Source organism: Salmo salar, chromosome ssa10 (assembly GCF_905237065.1).
Source record: "Salmo salar chromosome ssa10, Ssal_v3.1, whole genome shotgun sequence".
NCBI lineage: Eukaryota > Metazoa > Chordata > Actinopteri > Salmoniformes > Salmonidae > Salmo > Salmo salar.
Window position 1 is genome coordinate 4,434,404 of NC_059451.1, and position 12,559 is coordinate 4,446,962.

The 12,559-nt window shown below is 42.6% G+C and overlaps 1 protein-coding gene across 12 annotated transcripts in view; it reads right to left on the reverse strand.

Moving 5' to 3' along the window:
* The window catches only part of LOC106613452 (ephrin type-B receptor 3), a 119,137-nt gene that overhangs the window by 14,857 nt on the left and 91,721 nt on the right, over positions 1-12,559 (reverse strand). For 8 of the 12 annotated variants that reach the window (XM_014215695.2, XM_014215694.2, XM_045687253.1 and 5 more), the window contains 4 exons: positions 11,817-12,032; positions 10,090-10,239; positions 9,488-9,687; positions 4,205-4,360 (listed from right to left, as the gene is read on the reverse strand). In XM_014215695.2, coding sequence (XP_014071170.1) covers positions 4,205-4,360; positions 9,488-9,687; positions 10,090-10,239; positions 11,817-12,032 — 722 coding nt within the window. Of the gene's footprint in view, positions 1-2,423; positions 3,103-3,607; positions 3,645-4,204; positions 4,361-9,487; positions 9,688-10,089; positions 10,240-11,816; positions 12,033-12,559 lie in introns of those variants that run through there. The other 4 variants (XM_045687258.1, XM_045687257.1, XM_045687256.1 and 1 more) reach the window with 2 other exon arrangements.

Sequence of the window (12,559 nt, forward strand, 5' to 3'; positions counted from 1 at the left end):
AGATCAAGAAAAAATATGATATAGGAGCAAGCGTTGCGTGAGTATTATGTGTGCCAACAGTTGCTGTTAGATTACAATATTATTATTATTTTCTGACCATTTGGAACAGTGTAAACAACACTAAATAAATAAGGGTAATAGAGAGTCTGTTCTAAGGAAGAAAATATAAAGCCTTTTTTACAGCAGACTAAAAACATTATTGAATTGCAGTTTATTTGTTGTTTAGGCTAATTATTCAAAAGCTCCCTTTGCTATTTAATTTAAAAACAAAAATGCTCAATTGCAATTCAAAGCATGAATGTCAGGTATGTTGTGTGATGGCACGAACAAATTAATGATTGATTGATACAGTAGCCTATATATTGAAATTTGGGCCTAAGTAAGTTACGGTGTTAAGACTAAACAGGAGGCACTCTGAGGCCTACAGCTCAATGGTGGTTATACAAGGCTACTATACTAAGCCTACTAATGATAATGACATTACTTATTATGATCATCATTTAGCAATATTCAATTCATACGCACAAAACATATGAACAAAGCATTCACTGTGAAAGTTGATACACAGTGTAGGCCCTTCATATATAGGCTATGAGCATCACTTCTTCGGGATCGGTGTCCCTTCCACGGGACGGTTAAGCTAACGTAGGCTAATGCGATTAGCACAACAAGAACATTTCCCGGGACATAGACATATCTGATATTGGCAGAAAGCTTAAATACTTGTTAATCTAACTGCACTGTCCAATTTACAGTAGCTATTACAGTGAAATAATACCATGCTATTGCTTGAGGAGAGTGCACAATTTTGAACATGAAAAGTTATTAATAAACAAATTAGGCACATTTGGGCAATCTTGATACAACATTTTGAACAGAAATGCAATGGTTCTTTGGATCAGTCTACAACTTTGCACATACACTGCTGCCATCTAGTGGGAAAAATCTAAATTGCACCTGGGCTGGAATAATACATTATGGCCTTTCTCTTGTATTTCAAAGATGATGCTACAAAACAAAATACAAAAGAATGATTGTTTTTTTTCTTTGTATTATCTTTTACCAGATCTATTGTTTTATATTCTCCTACATTCCTTTCACATTTCCACAAACTTCAAAGTGTTGCCTTTCAAATGGTACCAAGAATATGCATATCCTTGCTTCAGGGCCTGAGCTAGAGGCAGTTAGATTTGGGTATGTCATTTTAGGCAAAAAATGTAAAAAGGGGCGGATCCTTATCGAATCAGTTATTGTTTTCTTGCTCAAACAGTGAGCAACACCTGTCAAACTCATACATTTCTCTCTAAACACAGGGATGTTGATTCGCACAGGACTAGTATTATCAGAGGACCTTGGTATTCTCAAAATAACTGTAGGTTATTCTGGCTGGAATTGTTACTCTCTTGCCATGTACAAATTACTGACATGGCAGATTCGGACTAGACTTAAATTACATATGGTGTTTTTTTGCTTGTATACATAATTACATTACCGAACACCCCCAGTAAAACTAATCCCGTCCGAATAGGGTTTAAGGCAAGGGCTATTTCCTCATCTCTGCTGCTGCTGCCTTCGCCGCATTGTTCTCAATCCCAATATGCTGGTTATTTTTGTTATTATGCACATAGCAACATAGGGAAACATGCCAATTCTACAGCGCACTGAAGATTATGTTTCAGAAACATGTACAGCAACCATATCCAACGCGGGAGAAAGCGCATTTGTTAAAAAAGCGCATTTGTTATAAAATAATATTAGATTTATTAGTGTTGCACCATTATTTTTACATAATAGAACCATATACTATTTCAGTATCACATGTCTTGGACTGTGCCATCCCTGTGGCTGCCGCAATGGACTAGTCCTCTGAGACAGGCGCAAATCAGACAGGTGTCTTGTGGACCATGAACATTTTTTATAATTGCGACTGCTCGACTAAAGACATCTCCGTCAAACAATAGCCTATTCACCAAACAATTGACCAGTCAACTGAATGGGGTCAGCCCAATAGCCTACACATATGCTGTAGCATACCTTATAATACAATCTTCTTGTATAATGTGCTCTGCAATAAGATAAGCAGAGATTCATTTCTAAAACAGATGAGTTCTCAAATAGCAACTGCCCAATACCATGGTGGGTATGCATAATGTTGGATGTATTGGGATATAATGAATGGATAATGACAAGGATTATAGTAGGATTATAGAAAAATCAGTTGGGAAATTAATGTTTGAGATTCAAATACTATATGTTCAGTGAATGTGATTATATTTAGGGGGGTTCAATTATTAACTTTCTTATTAACCTTCTGTGCCAAAACCTTGCCAATTCATTCATTATTCTACTATGACTGAGTGTGAGACATGTTGTCCATAATGTAAGTTGCATGCATGTACATTCGAACAAAGAACACCATCACAAAGTGTTTCACCATTTATTGAATACGGAGACAAATAGCAAAGATGTCTCAGTATTTGAAGTATCTAAATATAGTGTAACCTACCAATCAAATTTCAATTGCCGGGGAGGGCATTATCTTCCAATGTTGCAGTCCAGAAATTAGAGGTTTATCATCTATGCCAAAAGCATAGATGGTAAACGCATTCTTCAGTATGCCCCCTTCTCTCTAGGGGCATTTGTGTGCCCGGACCCCACAGGCATATCAAAAGAATCCCACCCTGGTCACCAATGTAGCTGACCAATGAATAGAGAGACAAGTCCCTTAACAGAATGCAAGCTAAAGCTTGTGTGGTCCAGAGAGGAGAACTCTACCATCTATGGCAAAATCATGGGCTCCTGATGGGGACAATAGATTTCTCATCGTTGTTTGTTACGATAGTAAAATGTAGTCTTTGAGATGCTCAAACAAGCATGTGTATCTGTAGTTGGTGTTTTTCAACTCTAAAATGCACTAGACTGTGTAAGACAAAATCCACAAAGAAAAGACAACTGGCAAATGCGTATGTGGTCCCAATGTCTAAATAGTGAGGGCAGGGGTAGTTCAAACTGCAGTAGAATGGTTGTCCTCACAGGTGAGTGAATCAGCCCATGCTTGGTGAATAGCACTTGGTTGATCTCTAGGAGCAGGACACAGGAGAGCTGAATAGATAATGTGATACAAAAGAAAGATACAATAATTAATAAAATAAATCACAGCAAAGGAATGTAGTTTGTGAGCTAGAAAATGAACATCCTGACAGTCTGAGGCAGGGTGCTATGCAATCATCCTACTCCAACTATTGACAGGGATAATGTAGTATTTCTTATTGTCAGTATGAAAGACATTGGTGGGTCCTGCATTGATGATTGTATTAGCTGTACACTGCTTGTCCTATATATTTTTGTAGTCTTATTATTACTTGAAATAAACTGTTAGCTAAAATGCTCCTTGTCCCGGAATGACATGCTAGCTATTGATAAAGCTATCTGCTCCTGTTAGCTAGAATCACATCTACTTGTTGTAACCTACTAGCTAACTAGAAAGCTAGCTACATTACTAAGGTTTCTGTGTTCTAAGTTCGGAGTCATTTTAGAGCTTGCATTGATGGTATCACGTTTCTCTAACTAAATAGTTAAATTACAAATAAATAAATAAAAACTTTACCTGATAGCAGATCTCTCTGTCAACAGCTGTCTTCTACCTTAGGTATGGATAACATGATTGGCAGACGTGATAAGCATAGATAGTACCATGGATAGTGCACAAGTTTGTATTGGTTTACAGATTAGTACTCAGATGCATTTGCCTGTCCAGTTAGCGAACATAAAAGTAAGCATTTTGAAAAACATTGCTAAAATTGACATTGCCAACAAACAGAAATGTGTTCAAAAGAAATGAATATACACAATATGTAAAAAACAACAACAAAAAACATCTCCACCCTCGACAGAAATCGATCATCTCGAAAACTAAAGCAGAAAGCTTGCTAGGACCCACCGCCTAAGTCACTCACCCACACTCTACTCTTGCCATATCAACGAGGCCTTTTGAACTGAACTAACCTGAATTGAGTTTGGGTGAATCGAGGAATAGTCAATTCAAATGAATCAATCACCCTGCTATCTTGCCACATCAATGGGGCCATTTGAGCTGAAACAAACCAATTTGCAAGTGAACCAACTCATGTCTCTACGAAGCCATTTGAACTCAACTAAACCAAACCAAATATAATTATTCGGAATCGACTCATTCTTCACTCACTCTGCTGTCATCTGGGCCACGAGATCGAAGGAGGCGAAGCCGGCATTGAGGAAGTTGTCGTGATAGCGGCTCATCTTGATGGCATCCAGCCAGTCTCCCACGGTGGTGAAGGTGGTGTAGTCAGGGACGCATCGGTCGAGCAGAGGCTGCGACGCCCTACAGGATGGAGGAGGAGAGTGAGACAAAAGAGAGAGGGTTAAGGTCACGCCTCGCCTCCAGCACCAATGAAACCTCACTCCCAAACCCCCAAAACGCCACCTCGCTCTCCCCCTCGCTGCCCTTGTAGGGTCAAGGGTCAATCGCCTCTGTCGCCTAACGTAACCACCTTTGGTTACCGTTGGAGACTGGCTTGGCCAGGCGTGTGTGTTCTCTTTGGCATGATGACCAATGCTAACGAGACAAAAGGTGTGCAAACAACACAATACGGTGAAGGTGGAAAGACATTTCCTCAAGAATCTCTTGGACAGCGTGGAGATATTTGTGGACTGTCAACGTGTGTGTGTGTGTGTATGTGCACGTGTGTGTGTATGTATACACCTGTCGACACCCAACGAGGCCCTCGGACTCTCCAAAAAACCCAACCACCCCTGATTGATGTCATAGATAGGGGGGCCACCTTGCAGTTTTAATAAACAGCAGTGGAAGTTTGAAAAGAGAGGGAGAGCGAGGGTGAACGAAGGAAGGGGGGGAGAAAGGGATAGAATGAAAAAAGGGGGAAGAAAGAGTAGAAAGACAACCTCTGTCTCTGTCTAGCTCTCTCTCTCTGACCGCTCTCTGCTCTGTTGATCCTTGTCGTCTTTTGATGGCATTAGATTCACAATCAAAGGTGGATGGAAAAACAGAGAGAGCGAGTTAATAAGAGTCAATACAGAGGCTCCATTGAAGGGTTGACAGCTGCAGAGGGATAGGAGGAGTGCTCTTTAACAAGGCCTGCGCTTCAGGGCCCCGAGGGTTCGGGCCAGCCACCATCAACCATCAGACACAGTTCCCTCTTAACCTCTCTGGGCCAGTGGGATGCTTGCGTCCCACCTACTCAACAGCCAGTGTAATCCCGTGGCGCGATATTCAAATACCTTAGAAATGCTATTACTTCAATTTCTCAAACATATGACTATTTTACACCATTTTAAAGACAAGACTCTCGTTAATCTAACCACACGGTCCGATTTCAAAAAGGCTTTACAACGAAAGCAAAACATTAGATTATGTCAGCAGACTACCCAGCCAGAAATAATCAGACACCCATTTCTTCATCAGATGACAATCCTAGGACATTATGTTATACAATACATGCATATTTTGTTCAATCAAGTTCATATTTATATCAAAAACCAGCTTTTTACATTAGCATGTGACTAGCATTTCCACCGAACACTTCCGGTGAATTTACTAAATTACTCACGATAAACGTTCACAAAAAACATAACAATTGTTATAAGAATTATAGATACAGAACTCCTTTATGCACTCGCTATGTCCAATTTTAAAATAGCTTTTCGGTGAAAGCACATTTTGCAATATTCTGAGTAGATAGCCCGGCCATCACAGGCTAGCTATTTTGACACCCACCAAGTGTGGTACTCACCAAACTCCGATTTACTATTAGAAAAGTTTGATTACCTTTGCTGTTCTTCATCAGAATTCACTCCCAGGACTTCTACTTCAATAACAAATGTTGGTTTGGTTCCAAATAATCCATAGTTATATCCAAATAGCGGCGTTTTGTTCATGCGTTCAAGACACTATCCGAAGGGTAAAGAAGGGTGACGCGCCCGACGCGTTTCGTGACAAAAAAATTCAAAATATTCCATTACCGTACTTCGAAGCATGTCAAACGCTGTTTAAAATCAATTTTTATGCTATTTTTCTCGTAAAAAAGCGATAATATTCCGACCGGGAGTCGTTGTTTTCGTTCAAAGAGAGAGAAAGTAAACATGGTGTCGGCTCGTGCACGCGCCTCCAGTCTCATTGTCCTCTGATCGACCATTATCCAAATGCGCTAATGTTTTTCAGCCATGGCCTGCAAAGCCACCATTCATCGTTCTGGCGCCTTCTGAGAGCCTATTGGAGCGTTAGAAAATGTCACATTATGCCAGAGATCCCCTGTTTTGGTTAGAGATGATCAAGAAGGCCAAGATATAGTCAGAGAGAGCGCTTCCTGTTTGGAATCTTCTCAGGTTTTGGCCTGCCAAATGAGTTCTGTTATACTCACAGACACCATTCAAACAGTTTTAGAAACTTTAGGGTGTGTTCTATCCAAATCAAACAATTATATGCATATTCTAGTTACTGGGCAGGAGTAGTAACCAGATTAAATCGGGTACGTTTTTTATCCGGCCGTGCAAATACTGCCCCCTATCCCCAACAGGTTAATAGAGCATCGTTAGCCACTTTCTGAAGTCTCGTACTGAAGCGGAAGGTGTCTAGCCTGATCCCAGATCTGTTTGTGCTGTCTTGCCAACTCCTTATGGTCAGTGGAAAGACAGCCCAAACCGAGGATGTGGAATCAGGCTAGAAGCTGGCTACAGTAGTCAAAGGAAGCCAAAGGCACTGGGAGAGGCCACTAAGACCGTATGTCTCATGTTATGAGGGGCAGTCACCTGAGTGGATACTCCCAAACTGGAGCCCAAAGGGCAAAGGTGTTGTGACTGTTTCCTCATGGTTTTTGGTGAACGTTTTTTTGTTTGTCTTCAGTGTGAGTGATGAAAGACACAGATTTTGGGATTTTTCCGTGCCAGGCTACATGGGTATGCATTATGAGGCAGACACACCTGACCGCACATTGCCGCCACCCCCCGCACACACACGCACACCACACACACACCACACACTCACTCACGCATGACAGGAGGACACCTCCACTTGTATTGTATAAACTATAACACGACTCCCAAACCAGTGACAAAAGTTAGCCTAGCTACCGCTAACCACTACAAAGCACTAATGTCACGCCGGACGTCATGGCAGCTCATCTCTCACTCACTCTTTCCTCATTAGGCTCGGCGAGGGGCACACCACTCCACTGGCCCGTTTAAAATATTTTTAGCAAAAAATTTAAATCGTTCATGTCTTTTCGCGTCACTCTTAATCTAGCTAAATACTAGCTACTTAATCTTCCCTGCCATCGCCATAGCTACAGCTCCAGATCCCCGATGGAATCACCCCCTATTCCTCCTCACCCTCTTCCCCCTTCAGGCTCTTTCCATGAAAACGACAGAGGAATGTAGCATGAGGATATCACTAAATATGTGAAACCATCGATCTAAGAACTTCCTTGTAGGAGCTATGGTTGCCTTGAGTGCTTTATTGAGCAACGGTAATTCCACATTTGCATTGACAACACTGGCCAGTTGTTTGGTGGCTTAATGTTTTAGCTATGGGAAGTAATGTGTACTGTAGGCATTGCTGAGACACTGACTCTCATACACTCCCGTAAGTCAATTTGGATAAGGATATTTGTCCAGTGAAAAGTGTTATCGTTGTCAGCATGACTCGGGTGACTCTAGTACCACAGTCTCAGATAAAAAATGGCACCGTCACTACTAAACCCTAGTCCAGGGGACAAACTGTATTGCAGTAGACAGAAAACCAAAGAAACCCATTTCAGAGATATATATTTCTTCCTATTCTCTATAATGTAATCCATCACATACATACATACACTATACAGTACCAGTCAAAAGTTTGGACACACCTACTCATTACAGGGTTTTTCTTTATGTTTACTATTTTCTATTTTGTAGATGTAAACTATGAAATAACACATATGGAATCATGTGGTAGAAATCAATGTAGAACAAATCAAAATATATTTGAGATTTGAGATTCTTCAAAGTAGCCACCCTTTGCCTTGATGACAGCTTTGCACACTCTTGGCATTCTCTCATTTCAATTGACAGGTGTGCCTTGTAAAAAGGTAATTTGTAGAATTTCTTTCCTTCTTTCTGTTTGAGCTATTCAGTAGTGTTGTGACAAGGTAGGGGTAGTATACAGAAGATAGCGCTATTTGGTAAAAGACCAAGTTCATATTATGGTAAGAACAGCTCAAATAAGCAAAGAGAAACGACAGTCCATCATTACTTTAAGACATGAAGGTCAGTCAATCCGGAACATTTGAAGTTTCTTCAAGTGCTGTCGCAAAACCCATCAAGCGCTATGACGAAACTGGCTCTCATGAAGACCGCCAAAGGAAAGGAAGACCTAGAGTTACCTCTGCTGCAGAGGATAAGTTCATTAGAGCTACCAGCCTCAGAAATTGCAGCCCAAATAAATGCTTCACAGAGTTCAAGTAACAGACATCTCAACACCAACTGTTCAGAGGAGAATCCGTGACTCAGGCCTCATGGGCGAATTGCTGCAAAGAAACTACTAAAGGACACCAATAAGAACAAGCGACTTGCTTGGGCCAAGAAACACGAGCAGTGGACATTAGACCGGTGGAAATCTGTCCACTGGTCTGATGAGTCCTTATTTGACAAGAACTACCTTGTCTTTGAGACGCAGAGTAGGTGAACGGATGATCTTTGCATGTGTAATTCCTACTGTGAAACCATGTAGGAGGAGGTGTGATGGTATCGGGGTGCTTTGTTGGTGACAGTGTCAGTGATTTATTTAGAATTCAAGGCACACTCCACCAACATGGTTACCACAGCATTCTGCAACGATACGCCATCCCGTATTTTGTTTTTCAACAAGACAATGACCCAAAACACACCTCCAGGCTGTGTAAGGGCTATTTGACCAAGATGGAGAGTGATGGAGTGCTGCATCAGATGACCGGGCCTACACAATCAACCGACCTCAACCCATTTGAGATGGTTTGGGATGAGTTGTACCACAGAGTGAAGGAAAAGCAGCCAACAAGTGCTCAGCATATGTGGGAACTTCTTCAAGACTGTTGGAAAATCATTCCAGGTGAAGTTGGTTGAGAGAATGCCAAGAGTGTGGAAAAAGGCAAAGGGTGGCTACTTTGAAGAATCTAAAATATATTTTGATTTGTTTAACACTTTTTTGGTTACTTCAAAACTATGAAATAACACAAAATTATGATGTTTTCACTATTATTCTACAATGTAGCAAATAGTAAAAATAAAGGAAAACCCTTGAATGAGTAGGTGTGTCCAAACTTTTGCAAAATTCCCAGGTTTTCTAGAAATCCAGGTGGGAAGATAACTGGGTTATGGTTATCCTGGAGAATCTGTGAATTTTGCAACCAGCACCAGATTGAAGTAGCTGCTAACTAGGCTAAGATGGGCCAGACTGTTTGACAGCTTATAGGCTTACCCAGAAGATTGCGTGCTGCTGGTGACCACCTTGAGGCTGGCGGCGTTGCGGATGAGCTTGTCCAGCGTTGCAACGATCTGGGAGAATTTAGGCCGAAGGTTCCTTTCCTTGACCCAGCAGTCAAGCATGAGCTGGTGCAGCGCTGTGGGGCAGTCCATGGGCGGGGGCAGCCGGTAGTCCTGCTCCACGGCATTTATCACCTGGAGGGTTGGATAAGAGTTAGATTGACAAGTGGGATAGAATCAGACCTAGATCAAAATAGGTCAAATCTAAGGAATATGGTTTTGAATTATGAGAAGAAAAGGATAAGAAACAGGGTGATGACAGGGGAGAGAAGGGATAGGAGAGAAGGTGGGTTTAGAGTCAAGATAAGAAGAGTCAGCAGACTCTGGGGGGGAGATAAGAAAGTGCATGAGAAGGGAGAAGGGGGCAGGGGGGAGAGAGGAAAGAGAAGGGGAACCAGTTAGGAAAAAGTGGGAGTCAGAGTAGGAGAGTGACAGCTTGAAGATGTGACAGTGTTTTTCGGGAACGTTGAATGTCAAACTAAGTCAACTTAAACAAAGTCAAGTCCAGTAAAGTAAATAAAAGCAAGTTCCACTCACGTCCTGGTTGCTCATGTCCCAATATGGCCGCTCTCCGTACGACATCACTTCCCACATGACGATGCCGTAGCTCCACACATCACTGGCCGAGGTGAACTTCCTGTAGGCGATGGCTTCGGGGGCCGTCCAGCGAATAGGAATCTTGCCTCCCTGTGGATATGCGAATGAGTAGGTGAGCGTGAAATACTGGGGATGGAGTCACACACAGAGTTACACACATACAGAGGGAAGAGAGGGTGAGACAAACTTACACTGGTTGAGACACGTTTGATTATGATAAGATGCCAGGTAAAACTGAGGTACACAAATACCATACACATACACACAAAACCCTGAACAACAAGTTCATTGTGATTCTTATTGAATCTACAGTACAATTTGTGATTGTGTTCTTTATTCAGTGACAAAAAACTGAAACGCACACTAAAACCAATTTATTACGATTCATTCAAGACTTGACAGACACTATACTGTATATACAAAAGTATGTGGACACCCCTTGAAATTGGTGGATTCGGCTATTTCAGCCACATCCATTGCTGACAGGTGTAGAAAAATCGAGTACACATCCATGCAATCTCCATAGACAAACATTGGCAGTAGAATGGCCTTCCTGAAGAGCTCAGTGATTTTCAACATGGCACCGTCATAGGTTGCCAATTTTCCAAAAAGTCAGTTCGTCAAATTTCTGCCCTGCTAGAGCTGCCCTGGTCAACTGTAAACCCTGTTATTGTAAAGTGGAATGTCTAGGAGCAACAACGGTTCAGCCATGAAGTGGTAGGCCTCACAAGCTCACAGAACGGGACCGGTGAATGCTGAAGCGCGTTGTGCATAAAAATCGTCTGTCCTTGGTTGCAACACTCACTAACGAGTTCCAGACTGCCTCTGTCAGCGCAATAACTGTTCGCCGGGAGCTTCATGAAATGGGTTACCATGGCCGAGCAGCCACACACAAGCCTAAGATTACCATGCGCAATGCCAAGCGTTGGCTGGAGTGGTGTAAAGCTCGCCGCCATTGGACTCAGTGGAAACACATTCTCTGGAGTGATGAATCCCGCTTCACCATCTGGCAGTCCGACGGACGAATCTGGGTCTGGCGGATGCCAGGAGAACGCTCCCTGCCCGAATGTATAGTGCCAACTGTAAAGTTTGGTGGAGGAGTAATAATGGTCTGGGGCTGTTTTTTATGGTCCGTGCTAGGCCCCTTAGTTCCAGTGAAGGGAAATCTTAATGCTACAGCATACAATGACATTCTTGACGAATCTGTGCTTCCAACTTTGTGGCAACAGTTTGGGGAAGGCCCTTTCTTGCTTCAGCATGACAATGCCCCGGGGACAAAACTAGGTCCATACAGAAAGGGTTTGTTGAGATCGGTGTGGAAGAACTTGACTGGCCTGCACTGACCTCAACCCCATCGAACACCTTTGGGATGAATTGGAACGCAGACTGCGAACAGGCCTACACGCCCAACATTTGTGCCCGACCTCACTAATGCTCTAGGGGCTAAATGGACGCAAGTCCCCGCAGCAATGTTCCAACATCTAGTGGAAAGCCTTCCCAGAAGATTGTATGCTGTTATAGCAGCAAAGGAGGACCAACTCAATATTAACGCCCATGCTTTGGAATGAGATGTTCGACGAGCAGCTGTCCACATACTTTTGGTCATGCAGTGTAGATGCCCGCACACACATGTATACACACACTACCAAAGTGTCCTACACACTAACCAGTGAGCTGGTGTAGGTGGGGTCCATGGCGTCATCTTCGAGGAAGCGCGACAGGCCGAAGTCAGACACCTTACACACCAGGTTGCTGTTGACCAGGATGTTGCGTGCAGCCAGGTCCCGGTGGACGTAGTTCATATCAGACAGATACTTCATGCCCGCCGCGATGCCACGCAGCATCCCCACAAGCTGGATTACTGTGAACTGCCCGTCGTTGAGCTGGAAAAGACAGAGAGATAGAAAGAAAAAGATAAACAAGCATTATACTATAATCTATATTCAATAATTAGTTTAACTGTTTAACATACTCCCATTTCTACCTCTTTGCCGCTCTCTCTTTTCCTACCAACTCTCTCTTTTGTTTTGTGTCTCTTTCCCTCACCCTTTTTCTTATTTCCCCCATATCTCTACCTGTCTCCCATCTAGCTCTCCTTCTGTTTCTCCCATGTCTTTTGTTTCACCCTTTTCTCTCTACCCTCTTTCTTCAAACCTTCCTTCCCTCCATCTCTCTCTCCCTCAATCTTCCGCTCTCTCTCCTTCTCAGTGTCAGACAATGTTTGGCAGTGATTCATAGGCTAGTGAAACCTCTGTAAATGTCAGAGATAGCGAGAGGAGTGGCACATTTGTAAGATACTGACAACAGACGGGGGTTAGGGCCTTTTCCACAGAGATAGAGAGGGTGTTATTATTAGGGAAGATTAGGAAGACATGTTTGGGTACTTTGGCAGATGATGAGATGATTACAG